The sequence below is a fragment of the Diabrotica virgifera genome, chromosome 6, assembly GCF_917563875.1.
Source record: "Diabrotica virgifera virgifera chromosome 6, PGI_DIABVI_V3a".
In the NCBI taxonomy this organism is placed as follows: domain Eukaryota; kingdom Metazoa; phylum Arthropoda; class Insecta; order Coleoptera; family Chrysomelidae; genus Diabrotica; species Diabrotica virgifera.
Genome location: NC_065448.1, coordinates 105,078,358 through 105,096,676, shown reverse-complemented (window position 1 = coordinate 105,096,676; position 18,319 = coordinate 105,078,358). Strand labels below are relative to the sequence as shown.

At 31.9% G+C, this 18,319-nt stretch overlaps 1 protein-coding gene across 2 annotated transcripts in view; it reads right to left on the bottom strand.

Annotated features, from left to right (window-relative positions):
* LOC114330435 (leukocyte tyrosine kinase receptor) overlaps window positions 1–18,319 on the bottom strand; it is a 366,482-nt gene that overhangs the window by 140,103 nt on the left and 208,060 nt on the right. For both annotated transcript variants that reach the window (XM_050652706.1, XM_050652707.1), the window contains exons 5-6: window positions 7,883–8,353; window positions 512–801 (exon numbers count right to left, since the gene is read on the bottom strand). In XM_050652706.1, the coding sequence (XP_050508663.1) occupies window positions 512–801; window positions 7,883–8,353 (761 nt within the window). The remainder of the gene's footprint in view (window positions 1–511; window positions 802–7,882; window positions 8,354–18,319) is intronic.

Below are 18,319 nucleotides of genomic sequence, written 5' to 3'. Positions count from 1 at the left end.
TTGTAACAATAAAAATATGTAAATTTGTTTTATTGTACTCTTTTTATAATATTAGTTTAGAAAATATGAATCAATATTGTAACAATAAAAATATGTACATTTATTTTATTGTACTCTTATTTATCTTGTGGTCAAAATAAAATATTTTGCCGTTTTATTTGTCACAAAACCTGAAGTTAAAAAAATATATTAAGAAATAATAATACAATTTGGTTTAAATTCAAACCTATTTATTTATTTTTATTATTTTTTATTTATTTATGTATTTAACGTAAACCATAAAATTATTCATATAAAAATAAGTGCATATATAAATGCATATTTGCATGTTAATTGTGCATATTCAGCTTGTTTTAAAATGCATATTGCATGCATATTTTAGACATTTTTTAGTGCATATTTTCCAGTCTCTAGTTATAACTTGATGCGCGTGTAGTTAAAGGTTAAGGACCTCAATATCCATTTATACTTTAATATACTATTTCTATATTTTAAAAAGATAAATACTTACAGCACACGAATTGTAATATCTAGACGAAGAATTGCCATGAACTCGTGGTGGTGGATTAAAGTCGACACTTCTTATAGTTGCAGACGTTGCAAACTGGGTTTTATCTGCCAACATATTTACATAGAGGTACTTGCCAGTACTATTTTTATACGTATGATCGTAATTGGGCCCTGTGAAATTTGTAGGTGTCGATCCGTTATGCCGGATCCATTCCAAAACCTTAACGTCAACATTTTGCCAACCGCACCAATCGTCCTCGAAGTTGCATCGAGCTCCGAAAGGCATTTGATCTGAAAAATAGGATGATGTTATTAGATATCATCAGTTTGATCAACGGTGTATTAAAACATAATAGCAAATATACAGTGTGGAAGGCACTTATGGAATAACATTATTTCTGTCCTTGTTTCAAAAAATTATAAAAAACGCTGAGACCCGTCGAGTTTTATATATAAATGTGCACTTTTTAAACATAAATTTAAATATACAGAGTGATTCATGCAAGCCTAGCAGGGTCCATGAGCTTTGTTTTTAATGGAACACCCTGTATATTTTTATATTTTAAGCTACTTAACAATCTGATTTCAACAAACTATATCATGTATAGTGTATTTTGAGGAATACAGGGTGAAATTTTAAAATTATAAAATATGGAAACCACTTATGGAAGAAAACTGTTTGTGTCCTTATTTAAGAAAATTATAAAAAATTCTGGGATACGTCAAATGTATCAATCTGTATATTTTTATGTTCTTGAAGCTATTCAACAACCTCATCTTAAAAAAGTATATTATGGGGGATTTATTATGACTAATACAGACATTTTGAAATTATTTATAAATTTCGTCAAGACATTACATAGAAAACCAAATACTATTATTAATCAATGACTATCAGACATTGATACTTAGTTTAAAACATATTGTTCTGAAACTATTTCTTTATGGCATTTTTGTAATTAACTATTCTAATTGGGAAATAAGCCACAATTTAACTTGAACAAAATAATCTTGATCAGATAGACATGAGATGTCGCTGTCAAAATACAAAATATTAATAAATTAAACAAAAATGTTGCTAACGTTTCGACATCCACATCGTATGTCGTTGTGTAGTTTTAAAAATATATATCTTAATTTAGCTAATTTAAAGATAATAAGATTATTTTTTAAAGTATGATAAATAATAATTATTAATTTCAAAATTTAATATACAGGGTGGGGCATTAGTGTGACAAAGTCCAATTACTCGTTTGTCGTAAGAGATACGAAAAAAGTTATTTAGATAAAAGTTGGGGCATGGATAAGACCATAATTTAAAAATATTTTTAGATATACAGGGTCACTTGTATTGGCAGGGTGACACAAACTTATGTTTTTTAAATAGAACACTATGTATATTTGGATTTTCCTCGATGTCTTCTTTCTTAAAATGTAGGGTTTTGTAATATTATACGAGGTAGTTTAAAAGATAATTACGTTTTATTGTTAATTTCGTAGCTATATTCACACCCTGTAGAATTGTAGTGATTTGACATCAAAGTTTCTATTTATGGTCAAACGATTTTTAATATAGTCTACTATTGTTAGACATTAATAATATAGCGAAAAGTTTAATATTAATGTACAGGGTTGGTCAAAACTCGGAATGAGTATTTTCTGAGTTTTCTTAAATGAAATTTAGTATTAATGTATTTAATAATGTATTTAATAATTACTTAAATGTATTTTAGTATTCTGATGAAATGATATTTTATGGTACTTTTTTATTTCTTAAGCATTCCCTATACCTAAGTGCTTTAATTTTTGAGTTATTCGTGATTCTTTATTCCAAACATTAATTGCAATAAAAATTACGTGAAATTTTATTATTGGCTGTGCAAATATTCAATCACAAATGAATTTTCGAAAAAAAAGTAGATATTAATCTAGACTAATCCTTAATTTATTAATTTTGGATGAGATATCCAAATGCCTACGTAGTTAAGATTGTTGGTGCGTAAAATATTAATAAAAACATACAAGATTCTACCTAGTTGGCTATAACAATAAATTTGCTAAAACATTTGACATTATACTTTTTTATATTTCCAGTTGCTTTGTTATCATTACTAATATGAATTTCTCTAATGAGTAACTGATGAGTAACTGATCAAAATGGTTTTTGTGCTAGGAGAGCATAACAAAAATTTGCTACTAGCAATAAGAATTTTTCATCAGCAATTCCCTATAGACGAAAACCAAGAAGAGAAACTTTTGAAAGTACACTAAAACGATTTCAACGGTTTAGGTCTACACAGTTATATTATAAGACCGTTTTTCCTAATATGCAGATCCTCAGTTACACTAAGCCCAGCCGCACACCAAAGAAACATGAAACGTAAATTACGTTTCATGGAAATAAAACAGTGCTAAACAAATAAACGTCCGGCCATTTATGAAACTCTCCGAAAATAAAAATGTGTCATGAGCATTAATCACACTCGTTTCATTGGTAGGAGGACTTTGAGATTTGTTTAGCAGTGTTTTAGGTTCATGAAACATGTTTTTCGTTTCATGTTTCATGTTTTTCGTTTCATGTTTCTTTGGTGTGCGGCTGGGCTAAGGATTACATATTTAATCCATTTTATTCACTTACAATAGTTTTTATTCGATCAGGTTTCTCGTAATTTAAGTATCCAGTCCGTTGAAACCGTTTTAGTATACTTTCAAAAGCTTCTCTTCTTGTTTTTTGTTTATCAAGGAATTGCCGATGAAAAATTCTTATTGCTAGTAGCACATTTTTGTTATACTCTCCTAGTACAAAAACCACTTTAATCAGTTACTCATCAGTAGACTTAGGCAAATATGCAAATTGCATATTTTGCATATTATGCATAAAAAATGCAAAACTTTCAAATCTTGCATATTTTTATATAAGTGTGCATAAAGTGCATATGATTTAAAATTTTGATTTTTAACTATACATATCTTTTTATATTCAGGTAACAAATAGCTTGGAAATCTCAACATTTGTTTATGTTTTTAATCTCTTCGTAGGTATTCAAATTTTTGGTATCGGAATGTACTAACTAATAAAAGATACCGACTTGTAAATTTTGTCACGTTTTCTCCTTGATATAAGGATTCCAAAATCTGTCAGTTTATATCTCTAGGTAAAAATTTTTATTTTGACGGTCCATTTCGCTTTTTTTGTAAAATAAGCCGTGAAAACCATATTTTTGTAATTATGAATAAATTATTGTGCTTTAAAAATGACGAAAATATACAGTTCATTGCCATTTATAAAATCAAACTATAGTTCTGTTTAGAAAATTACTACCCAATTATTAGAATCTTCCAGATTATCATTGTTAGACACTACATTAATTAAAATAATACATGTTGGGAAGGAAATTTTCCAAAAATTTAAAGCATCCATGGAAATAAATAGTGGTTGGTTACCAGGTACTTTCTGAAGTGGTTCAAGTACTAGCTGGGACATTTCCGAACTACTTAATTTAGAACCAACTATTATCGTAAATTTGAAAAAAAAAGATTGAAAATTGTGAACAGCACAATTGTTACCACAATTCGAAATAATATAATTTATTTGTTAAAATATTTTAATATTTAATTACATAAGCTTTAACGAAGTTAAATATGTGTTCCTCGCGAAGTTGAACGAGTGTGTAGTGATGGGTACTTGGATTTCGGTCAACTTTGCTGAATTTCCTTCGCCGAGAGTGTGGTGCTCGTTTAACATTGTTACCATAAAAGTGATAGGTACCTGACAAATAACCTTTAAAAGCCATAACAATTTTTAGGTTGCATTATTTTTATTAGAGAATTTCTGTTTTTGTGAGGTAGATTTTGTGAGGAGAATAGTTTTTGTATTACAATTATTCAATAATTGTCTTAGGAATAATCTTAGCCCAAAGATAATCTATAAAGTCTAAAAAAATAATGATTGTAAAAAATATTTTATTTATATATCGGCATCTCTCAAAATTTCGCGCCCCCCAAAAGTTGGCGCCCAGGGCGGTCGCCCGGCTCGCCCGCCCCTTTATCCAGCGCTGCACCTTCAACGTATAAGGGCCTTCTTCAAGAGCCACAACCTCGTTCTCTGTAATAATAGTAATAATGCGGCGATATTCTTTTTCTCATGATCATCTTTCAGTGCGTCACAGTTTTTCGATTTCTTTCTAACGCATTAAATTGTATGTGACAGAAAAAAGGCACGTCGGTGATTCAATTTCGTCGGTGACATTTATAACATTTATCCTTGTTATTCTAGTTGTAGATAGATGGCGCCATAATAAAAAAAATAATTTTTTTTTAATTAGATAATAATATTACAAATATAATCTGTATAATTTATAAGACTATACAAATCAAAGAAAATACCATTTTATAAATGCAAGAAACACATTTGATTTGTTTTTATTCCAAAGTGAAAATAAAATGTGACAACTGTCAGATTTAACTAAAATGTCATATTAGAATAAATGTCATAAATGTGTATTATCACGGACTTACCCTTTTTCCTATCATTTGTTACGCACTGAAAAATGCTCATGAACAGGACAATACTACGTCTTTTCTGCCCATTTTTGCGGTGTTTACGTACGTGCAGAACATTGGAAATATGTTTGTTTCTATATCCAAAAAGAATTAAGATCTCGTGGGCTAACGAGTCATAAACGAGGAGGTCCTCAGAAGACTGAAAAACAACCGAGACCACCATATCGAATCTCGAAAGATAAAATATTTCGGACAAATTATCAGAAATGATGGGGCTTTGAGAAATAAACGCTTTTCAGAAAAGCGGAAGATGCAGACGAATTTGCAATAGTTATAGCCAACCTTCGTTAGTCTCACTAGAAGAAGAATGAGAAATGAATCCAGTTATACCCTGTTACAAGCGTTTATATATCGATCAATCCTGAACCGTGTATACCTACATCGATTGATTATCTTGGTATCGATGTATTCTTTCAATAGTATCGATAATATTGACACCGATTGGAACGAAGTATCGGAAACAAAAGTGCAATGTAAATATAACTTTGTTACCTAATCGGTATTTATAGTAGCCCCATCAGGGAACACAAAATTTTACGAGAACCTCCAAAAAAATAAAGGAAGGATGAAAATTTGGGAATAGGTAGTTGAAATTGTCTATTATTATATAAGAAAAAGTTTACAATTCTACATCCCCTCCATTTTACAATAATTGGAAAATACGGGGTGAAAATATTTTCTCAGGAGTGAAAAAATATACGTTCAAAATAAGTCCGGTATTTAATAAAATGACTAATTCTAAGCAACTTTTGTTCTATAGAGTTTTTTCACTAAGTCAATACTTTTCGAGTTATTTACGAGTGAATATATTAATTTTTAACGAAAAAAAAAACACATGTTTTTGGACGGTTTTTCGCAGATAACTCAAAAAGTAAGTATTCTAGCGAAAAAAATATTCTAAGTAAAAATATAGCTTATAAAAAACTGAAAAAAATGGTGTACGCTTAAGGTCTGCAGACCTAGCAGAAGCAGAGTTGCAGCTAATGAAAAGTAGGTTTCTCTTCGTCAAGTTCCAAATCGAATATTTCAATGTGAAATAACCAAAAAACAGAGCACTTTTCGGGGAAAATTCATTATAACTTTTTTAAAGTGTTTAAAAAAAGGTTTATTTTTGTTTTTTAAAAAAACTTCTAATATTAAAAATAAGTGAGTTCCGCTCAAAATATTGTTGGTCCCTTTAATTATTTGGTACAAAAATCGCGAAAATCACCCTTTAATTATGTTCAAAAAATAAAATTAATCATCAACGCTTCACCAGTTTACTCTATTTATGTATTTTTTGTATTATCTATAAGTTTTATTGGTTCAAAGTGCTCATTTTTGAAAAGAATTGGGTTTAAAATAAAACATTTTTTTTTATTTTGAAAAAAATGGAATTGTTCATGAAATTAACTTAAAAATTATAAGTAATATCAAAAATCTTAAACAGTAATAAAACGTACGTTTTGCTTTTCTGAATATTTGTGCTTTTTTGTTTTCTTGTTAGAACAAAATTGGTTATGCTATGGCTGTTCAAAATTTGCCTAAACTCGTGATTAGTTACTCGTTCAAGCAATTTTAACTTTAGCTTTTTCAAAAATAAGCACTTTGAACCGATGAAACTTACAGATCATATAAAAAATACATAAGCAAAGTAACTTGTGAAGTGGTAATGATAAAATTTATTTGTGTTGCTAATTAGGGGGTGATTTTCGCGATTTTTTTACCAAAAAATAAAAGGGACTAACAATATTTTGAGCGTAACTGACTTACTTTTAATGTTAAAAGTTTTTTTAAAAAACAAAAATAAACCTTTTTTTAAACACTTTAAAAAAGTTGAAATGAATTTTCCCCGAAAAGTTTTTGGGTTATTTCACATTGAAATATTCGATTTGGAATTTGATGAAAAAGAACCTACTTTTCATTAGCTACAACTCTGCTTCTACTGGGTCTACAGACCTCAAGCATTCACCATCTTTTTTCAGTTTTTTTATAAGCTATATTTTTGCTAAGAATATTTTTTTCGCTCAAATAGTTATTTTTTGAGTTATTTCTGAAAAACCGTCCAAAAACATGTTTTTTCTGTTCAAAATGAACATATTCACTTGCAAATAACTCGAAAAGTATTGACTTAGGGAAAAAACTCTATAGAACAAAAGTTGTTTAGAATTAGTCATTTTATCCAATTCCGGACTTATTTTGAATGTATATTTTTCACCTTCGAGAGGGGGGCATTCCCCTCCAATTTTTGAAAAATGGAGAAGATGTAGAATTGTAAACTTTTTCTTATATAATAATAGACAATTTCAACTACCTATTCCCAAATTTTCAGCCTTCCTTTATTTTTTTTTGGGGTCATATTGTTCTTTGATCGGGCTATAGGCTATTAATGAAAAACCCGAATACCTGTTTTTAGACTAACCGGTTTTATCTATCGGTTATAACCGCCAGGTTAAACCGTAAGTAAAAAAATCCGATATAACCGAAAACCGGTGCTTTTCTCAACAACCACCATCCCTAACTATTAAGCCTGGGTTTCCTCGAAAGCGGCACCGACAAACTAAACTGCGACGTGCTGCGGCCGTAACACTGCGATGAATTAGGTCAAATTACGGTGAAAAATTCAAGGTTCTTCACTGCGGCAATGGAATGTGCAAACTCAGCAAGCGGTGGCTTCCAACGCATCCTTGGAAACCACCGCTATTATTTTGCGTGGTACAGTTTTTTATGACGTCATTCATCGCAGTGTTACGATCGCAGTTTGTCGGTGCCGCTTTCGAGGAAACCGAGGCTTTAGTGCATAAAATCTAGTAAATAATTTAAAACTTACCGCAATTCTGTGCTTCATCGTCGCCAAGCATACAATCTTTAGTAATATCACAAATACTAGTGCTGTTAATACAAATTTTCGTTGCTTTACATTTATATTGAAGTGATGAACACGAATCATCATTTTTATGGTAACATTGAAATAGTTGAATATTATCAAACGCCACAACAGCACCTTCCTCTAAATTATCGGAAGGAACAGCTTCTAAAATAATTGTAAAATTTTTGGATATCTTCCCCACTGACATTTCATATCTGCGCCACCGCTTGCTGTTATCTCCATCAATACTTTTCAGTAACCACTGCGTGTTCTCCTCTGCTTTGCTTCCGACGATACGGAGCATACCACCTTCCATTTTTTCTTGATAAATGGAAACTGCAAATTTGCAAGACGAAACCGTGGGTGCAAAAGGGGGACTATGCACGTGGAATTCTGTTGCCTTGAGAGTAGGCCTCAGGAGAAGGAAACTTCCTGCAACCAAAAATAAAGTTGTATTAGTTATTGTTATAATGTGTTATTTATTTTCTATACCTACAGGGTGGGCCAAGAAAACAGTCCACCTGGATATTTGGCAGTAGTTATTAGATTTTAAGGAAATGACTAAACAGGTCGATTTTTTTTCTAAGGGGGACATATTTTTACGATACATACATCTGTAATATGTCATTTGTCAACCCCCTCCCTTCCACTTCCCTAGCCCCTTATTTTTAGATAGGGAATATACTATGTGCGGCACATCATTAGAAAGGCATTTATATTAAGTATTCAGACATAATGACCGGCCAAGATTTTTTTCGATATTTGCACCGTGTTTGCCAAAAAAAACTATTAATTCATTTGAACTACAACACCTCTTAAAAATGAAACGTAACGCCTATGGTTTGCTAATATGTCATTTTTTCGGTCACATCAAACGTAAATGTGACGTGACAGAAAAAATTGCATGTTAGCAAACCACAGACGTTAGGTTACTTTTTTAATAGATGTTGTACTTTAAATGAATTAAGACTGTTGCTGCAAAGACGATATGGTAGGGGAGCCCAAGCGGGGATTGTTGTAGTTACTCGAGCGCGTCATATTATTACATGGGGAGAAACCTTGTACCCTGAAAATGTACCTCTACCATATACCTATTGGCTTTTAATGCAGAGGAGTTCGTTAAGGGGGTGCCGAAAAAAAATCTATCCCTAGGAAAATCGAAATCGTCAGATTAAGATATGGTAAGTTAAATACATGCAAAACAGTGTATATTTAAAAAATCTGATGATTTGAGCGGAGCGTAAGGAAATGGGTGAGTCCCAAAATTTCACAAGACAAAAGCGAATATTTCGAGAAATGAATGACAGATCGAAAAATTAAAAAAAATGTGCTCAATATTTTTCAAAAATCTCTCGAATGATACCAAACATGACTTCCCACGGAGAGGGGTGGGGAGTAAATTTAAAATTTTAAATACGAATCCCGCGATATTTCGCGAAATGAACAGCAGATCGAAATACTGAAATATACATTTATTCAATACATATTTGAAAAATTTATCGAATGGCACCAAACACGACTCCCCACGGAGGTGGGGTGGGGTTACTTTAAAATCTTAAATGGGAGCCCCCATATTTTATTACAGATTTGGATTCCTTACGTAAAAATAAGTAACTTTTATTCGAGACATTTTTTCGAATATTCTAAAAAAACGATTGTTGGAAATGGAAAAATTAAATTAAAAATAGAAAGTCCCCACTAAAATGGAAGACTTTGCTTAACTTTTTTTGGTTTTAGGACCTACTCTTCACCACCCAATAGGTCCCCGTAACGCTCGGGTGACTAAAAATAAGGGGCTGAGGAAGTGGAAGGAAGGGGGTTGACAAATGACAGATGTATGTACTTATCGTAAAAATGTGTCACCTTAGAACAAAAATCGACCTGTTTCGTCATTTCCTTAAAATCTAATAACTACTGCAAAGTGGACTGTTTTCTTTGGCCCATCCTGTATACTGTAGATACTATATTAAATTATAATTATCAGAGTATCATAATAATCATTATGATACTCTGATATATAATAATTATCAGAGCACATATTACAAAAATAAAATAATAATCAATGCACGTAAATATATTCGATTAATAATACACAACGTCCTTTATTTATAAAAAAAAACTTATCATCATCATGGCATCTACCTCTTTGGGCTTTTCCGCTTCATTTGCCGCCGGGAATCAGTTCGCATTAACATTTTTGGATTTACAATTGATTGTGTGATTTGGCACCTTCTACAATTTTTCTCTATTCGTTCCTGTTTTTGCTTATTCTCCCCATTCTCTAACTCCCATCTTCTTAATTTCCCCGACTACCTGGTTCTGGGTTCTCCCATCTGATTTTGGGTCTTCCTCGTGGTTTGCCTGATACAAGTCTCAATTTGGTAATTTTCTTGCTAACTGCTTCTGGATTCCTCCTTTCTATATGTCCCATCCATCTGAGTCGCTATGCCTTGATAAATCTGACGATGTCTTCTCCTTTCAAAAGGTCGTTTACTTTGTGGTTCATCAGTTTTCTAAATTCATTATTACCTAAGTTTAGTGGGCTTTCCATCCTCCGAATTATTTTTCTCTCTATATAGTCTTCTTCTTCTAAAGGTGCCTATCTTCTGGAGATGTTGGCGACCACATTGACCCATCTTATTCTATTTACGACAGCTCGAAATAGATCAGTTGACGTTAGACCAGTCCACTTTCTAAGATTGGCTAGCCAGGATATACGTCTACGTCCAGGGCCTCTCCTGCCCTCAATCTTGCCTTGTAGAATCAACTGTAGCAGTCGGTATTTTTCATTACGCATAATGTGGCCGAAGTAAGCCAATTTTCTGTTCTTTACGGTGTTAACCACTTCTTTGTCTTTTCTTAGCCTCTGGAGAATAGTTATATTAGTTGTGTGGTGTATATAATATGAGACCCTCAACATACGTCGATAGCACCACATTTCAAACGCCTCTAAGATCTTATTTTTTTACAAAAACCATACATTTTAAACCCGTCCAACTTGTATAACATAGAAATAACGCTATAGTAAAAGGTATTGTAGAAGCAAAACGATGCATTTAAATCTGGTGGATGAGGGGTTAAAATATATATACTTCGCATTTTATCTTAAAATAAATTAGTCATCCTTTTTTGCTGCACCATATCTCGCTTAGTTTGAATGTAATCGAAATTTAACAGTGCGGTCGTTTTAATGGTCTTTTCAGGCAGTACTTACAAAAGATATTGATAGCATTATACCCTTAAAACCGACCATTTGTCTATTATTAAGTTGAACACACCCATTTGAGCATGCACAAAAAAAATTCTTTTCACCTACCATATCTCTTTTTATGTTATCACTAGAAGACTGATGAAGGAACGAATCTCTTTGATTTTTCATAAGCTACAAAAATGTTTTATATATAGTTTTTTTCGTTAGATGCATAATTTTTAAGGTATTCGCAAAAAAACGTCCAAAAAGGCGACATTTCTCAATGAAAATGACAAATTTTCAATCACGAATAACCCAAAAGGATTCAGTTTAAAAAATTATAGAACAGTGCGCCCGCCGCTTTTGCGGTGCTGTCGACGGCTCAATAATCCCTAAATTTACGACTTCTGGCCTTTTTGAATGAGTAGTGTTAAGAAAATGTAATTTGTTTTCTAGAAATGAATGCCCACTTATATTCCATTGATGGATGTGATGTACTTAAATGTTATTCGATTTTAATTTTAATATACGAATATTTTTTGTACAGTATTTTTGCCGCCCTCTCATAATTTGCCGCCCTAGGTCTATTTCTTGCTTATTTCCCTGGCTGGAGTATTATATCAGTGCGACGACACGAATATTATCTCCTTGTAATAATTCAGTTTAAAAATCCCAACTCGTAACTCGATTTTCTACTGGTAATCTTTAGTTTCTACAATATGTGCAATATTGATGTGATCAGTCAATTCACCGTCTTTGCGGAGCTTCTGGCGGCCCAATAATCACAAATTTATGACTTCCGTTTTTTTGGATGAATAGTGTTAGGTTTAAGATAACAGAATGCTATGTTTGTTTTATTTTTGATATGAATGCAATTTCTTTTATTTAGAAACGAACGCCCACTTCTATTTCATTGATGGATGAATGATGAATATACATATTTGTTATTCGATTTTAATTTTTAAATACAAATATTTTTTTGTACAGTATTTTTGCCGCCCCAGGGGCGTCATTTGATAGGATTAGGGGAGGCAGTTGCCCCCTTCCCTGAAACTAAAAATGACTAAAATTTACAAAAAAATACTTTCAGTTTTCATCATTACATCATTTAATTAATGCATTGTATATTATATAATGATTGCCCCCCCCCCTCAATCAAAATTTCAAGCCCCTGTGCCGCCCTCTCACAATTTGCCGCCCTAGGCAGCTGCATATATTGCCTAATGGATAAAGCAGCCCTGTCTGGGCGTAATCACGCAATCGATGATTTTTTAATTAGAATAATTAGGGGTCGTGTGCAAGCTCATTTGAAAGGTAATTCAATTCTTTATTCAGTAATGTAAACATTAACATAATTATTTATACAGGGTGTTCAAAATGTGCGTAATTTATTTAATTCAAAATACATACATTTTAATTATTACCTACTGTCAGAAAACAGAAATAAAATGTTTATTTGACAAATAAACATTGCCTTCGTTTTTCACTTAAATTAAATATTTCACACTGTCATGTGTGCCAAGAGGCTGAGGTACGTGGCAGCTTTTAAGCAAAAAGCAATTTTTATTTGTAAATAAACATTTCTTATCTCTCTTCTGGCAGCAGTAAAATGTAAGTATCTTTAATTAAATACATTACACACATTCTTCTTTTTGTGGCCATTAATTTAATTAAAAAAAAGAGCGTAGTACTTTTGTGGAGCGCCGACAGAAGTGAATACCTACTTCTTAAGTATAGATTCGATTCTATTCTATTCAATTCAATTAGTTTCGATTTGATCCGATTCGATTTATTTTATTTAACGTTTTGTATTTAATTGTATATATTGTAATTTTATTAAATTTAAATAATTTTATTTAATTTCATTTAATGAATAGGTACTTATATTTTGTTAAATTTTATTTTTAATTTTTTTTATATGATTTTAATAAATGTATTTTATAAAATAATTATGTTAATGTTTATATTAGTATTGAATAGTGAATTGACTTACCTTTCAACTGAGCTAGCACACGACCCATATTCTCATTTAAAGAATCGTCGATTACGGCATCACGCCCAAACGGATGACGTCACTAGCATGATATATATGCCAAAAAACAGGGGCGTGCGGTTCATGGAAGCAAGGGAAGCATTGCTTCCCTTGGTTTCCGTAGGTAATACCATGCCATACCAACTGAGTAACTGAGATTATTTAAAAAAAAATGAACTAACACATATAAGCAGAAGCAGGATTTTAAGTTGCATACGAGAATATTTAATTATGTAATACAACCAGTAAGTAATAAGAAAAGACAAACGTATTTTACTCTATTTTTGTCATACAGTAAATAACAAAGCAATGAAATACTCTAAAAGCAGCGCTGCATGCTTAGGGTTACCATACGTCCGGATTTCATCCGGACAGTCCGGATTTGAAAGACATGTCCGGATTGGCGTCCGGATATGAGAAATGTCCGGATTTTTTCTTTACTAAAAAAAATATTAAAAAAACATATTTAACAAATTACTCGCAGACTTCAAAGATGCAAATTTTATTACGGTTATAATTGATAGATTAAACAGAAACGCAATCAAACTGTCTCCGGTATGTTTTCGTTATTTTAAGCAAAATGAAGGTGTCAACGGTCAACGTGAAACTTTTATTTTTTGATAAACTTCCGGGTGAAACATCTGATCTTTTAGTAGAACATGTTTGAAAATGTATTAAAAAGTACTCTATTGATTCAAAAGTAGTTTGCCTTTGTGCTGATAATATTAACAGGGCCGCGTTTAGGTCAATTGACGCCCTAGGCAATTTTCTAGTAGCCGCCCTTCAAGCATGTACCATTTTTGCGAAAAAAAAATTGCAAGCAGATTTTTTTATTTAAATGAGTATACATAAAAATTGTCATTCCAGTTCGATCACATCAGATTTCTTTCTTGATTTTTCTTTGGAAAAATCATCTATAATGTCGCCATAATTTATCGCCTTTGTTACGTCACTTTCTATGGACAAAATCGACAAATTTTTAAGACGTTCTTGCGTCATACTTGATCGGAAATTATTTTGATGACTATTTTAAATTCTTGACATTTTCGAAAATGACCTTTCAGCGGACACGTTGGTTGTCAACTGGGAGGCGCAAATAAATGCGCAAAGCAATATCAAAATTAGGGAAAATATCTTTCAATCCACTCTTCTTTAAATATTTAGATATGTCAATTATTGGTGATTGGTGATTTTATTGTGGTATCCAAATGAAACTTTAAGTGAATGCGTTCATGTATGAATGATGTAGGTATCTATTAGTGCAGTCAGTGAGGGTATTTGGCTCCGAATTCTATCCTACTGCATCAATTTACTTGATATTTTCACTGTAAGTAGGGAATAGCTCAAGAAACAAAGTCTACGCTATATCCTATGACGCTTTTAACTTAGGGGTGGTTCCCACCCGTTCTCGGGGGTGAAATTTTTTTATCAAACTAACACCGGAAGTGGCCAGAGAACCTAATTCTAAGCAATAACTGTTTTATAATTTTTTTTGAAAACTGAATACTTTTTGAGTTATTCGTGGTTAAAAATTTGCCATTTTCATTGAAAAATGACATTTTTCGGAGGCTGTTTTTTTGGGAATACCATCAAAATTGTGCATCTAACGAAAAAAACTATGTAAAACATTTTTGTAGGTTATGAAAAATCAGAAAGATTCATTTTTTCATAAATCTTCTAGTTTTAATAAAAAAAAGAGATGGTATATGAAAAAAGATTTTTTTGGTGCATGCTCAAATCGGTGTATTCAACTTAAAATAACAAAGAAATTGTCGATTTTAGGGGTATAATGCTACGAATGCCTTGTGTAGTGCTTGAAAAGACCTTTAAAACGAGAACTGTTAAATGTCGGTTACATTCAAACTAAGCTAGATATGGTGCAAAAGAACTTATGACTAAGTATTTTAAGGAAAAATGAAAAGTATATTTAACCCCTCATCCACCAGAATTTAAATGCATCGTTTTTCTTTTAGACTACCTTCTACTATAGTGTTATTTCTATATTCAAAAAGTTGGACGGTTTTAAAATAAATGGTTTTTGAAAAGAATAAGATCAAATTATAGAGCGCATTTTTAAATTTTCTTAAAAATCTTCCTTTTTCTCCATGTAATTCGAAAGTGATAGAGATACGTAAAAAATACCTTACAAAAATGTAGGTTTTCTTTTAGATGACAATTTTATTTTTCTTTCATTACTGTATCCCATTATCATTTTCGAGTTACATGGAGAAAAAGGAAAATTTTTAAAAAATTTAAAAATGCTCTCTATGTTTGATCTTATTTTTTTACAAAAACCATACATTTTAAACCCGTCCAACTTGTATAACATAGAAATAACGCTATAGTAAAAGGTATTGTAGAAGCAAAACGATGCATTTAAATCTGGTGGATGAGGGGTTAAAATATATATACTTCGCATTTTATCTTAAAATAAATTAGTCATCCTTTTTTGTTGCACCATTTCTCGCTTAGTTTGAATGTAATCGAAATTTAACAGTGCGGTCGTTTTAAAGGTCTTTTCAGGCAGTACTTACAAAAGATATCGATAGCATTATACCCTTAAAACCGACCATTTGTCTATTATTAAGTTGAACACACCCATTTGAGCATGCACAAAAAAAATTTCTTTTCACCTACCATATCTCTTTTTATGTTATCACTAGAAGACTGATGAAGGAACGAATCTCTTTGATTTTTCATAAGCTACAAAAATGTTTTATATATAGTTTTTTTCGTTAGATGCATAATTTTTAAGGTATTCACAAAAAAACGTCCAAAAAGGCGACATTTCTCAATGAAAATGACAAATTTTCAATCACGAATAACCCAAAAGGATTCAGTTTAAAAAAATTATAGAACAGTGCGCCCGCCGCTTTTGCGGTGCTGTCGACGGCTCAATAATCCCTAAATTTACGACTTCTGGCCTTTTTGAAGGAGTAGTGTTAAGAAAATGTAATTTGTTTTCTAGAAATGAATGCCCACTTATATTCCATTGATGGATGTGATGTACTTAAATGTTATTCGATTTTAATTTTAATATACGAATATTTTTTGTACAGTATTTTTGCCGCCCTCTCATAATTTGCCGCACTAGGCAACTGCCTATATTGCCTAATGGATAAAGCAGCCCTGAATACTAATACTAACTTGTCAAAAGGCAAGGACTACCCCTGTCCGGATTTGGCCTTAATAAATTATGGTAACCCTATGCATGCTGCATTTCTAGCTTTCGTTCCGTACGCGGACCCATAGGCCATGATCGTATTTCTACGTTGGTATTCGGAATCATGTCGACAGGGCAGATGGCAGATAATCTGATTTCAAATTTGCTTCTCCTCAGCAGCCTAACAGCCCATGTAAAAATCACCGGGCCAGGGTTACATGCAGAATGACGAGTTCAAATTTCGGGCATATTATCTTCGCTTTTTGTCAACTGCATATACAAGCAATTTTGTCAACTGCATACAAGGAGCTGTTTTCCTGAATTTAAATGGGATTTACCAGCATTTGACAATGACGGGCTTCGTCGACTGATTTTGTGGAATTATGAAGATTGATTTTATTTAATTATTTATATAAATAAATATAATAGAATTATTTATATTATAAATACTAAAATATTTATATAAATATATGTATTAGGTTTGGAGAATGGCGAAAATGTAAAAAGTGGGATACAGAAACCATAAATAATTCGAGAGGATTTTTGGAGTTTTTTAACTTTGCTTTTTTCAGAAATATTTATATTCTCAGATAATTTATTTAATGTACTGCAATGCAAGATAAACGAGATTGGTTTCTGTGTAAAAAAATTAGCGAATTTAAAGATGTTATTAACAAAAAGAGAGAGATGACTTTGAAAAATGTTGGAATAATATGATGGCAAGAAGTTTTGAGCCTAAAAGGAAACGCATACGCGCTTATAATGTTGGAGATGTCCAGCCGACTATTATAGTCTATAATACTATCAGATATAACCGTCAGTCTTGACGGTCCAGTTAGCTGAGGCGCAGTCGATCGACAAGTTTAGTGGATTTCCGATTTGCGAACGATGGTTCGAGTCTCAGCTAGGTCATGAATAATAAAGCCCCGAAACAGGTCAATTTTTATTTTTAAATTACGACTTTTTGGCATATGCATCATACTAGTGACGTCACCGATGTGGGCGTGATGACGTCATCGATGATTTTTTTAAATGAGAATAGGGGTCGTGTGGTAGCTAATTTGAAAGGTAATTCAATTATCTATTCAGTAATATAATCATTAACATAATTATTTATACAGGGTGTCAAAAAAAATTTTGGATTAAATTTATTGAAATAAAAAGAAGAATGTATGTAATTTATTTAATTCAAAATACATTTTACTGCTCTCAGAAAACTGAAAAAAAGGTTTATTTGAAAAATAATCATTGCTTTTCGCTTAAATTAGATGTTCAAACTGTCACGAGGCTGGTGGGTCGCGGCTTTAATATGAAGAGCTCAAAGCTAAAAGGATGAGGGTCCATTTTTTGTTATTATGGAGATAATACTAATTTCTTGTACGTTATCTCATTTAAAATATTGCATGGTCTCTAACTAAGCAATAAAGATGAAGGTGTACAAGCCATCCAGCTTTGAAAAATACGTCTTCTAGGCTAAAAGAATGAAGGTGCTACATATGCAGGCTAAAAGGATGACAGTCCACCTAGTTCAGATTGCTGACCACAGAGGTATCTGCTATTAGTGCTGTTTATTGTCTAATAGTTATTTTGTTAATGTACATACCTGTGTTTATTTCATAGACATATTATTATATAGGTATATGGTTTATTTACAGCTTTCTGTTATTCTGGTGTATATTGGTGTTATTCTGTAAAGTTTCAAGCATATTTTGCCGCACTGCCACATGCTTAAAACTTTTCATTGTACCATTACTAACAATCTTCTACTGTACTTATTTGTAGCTTGGTGTTATCAACAGGAGCAGATCTGTATGATATAACTTTTCAAAATATAGATTACCTTACCTGTATTTTTAGTCATTTTTAGATTTCATGACATCAAAAGATAAATAAATTTATATTTATACAGTATTTCTCATAATCATCTTTCAGTGCGTCACAGTTTTTCGATTTCTTTCTAACGCATTAAATTGTATGTGACAGAAAAAAGGCACGTCGGTGATTACATTTCGT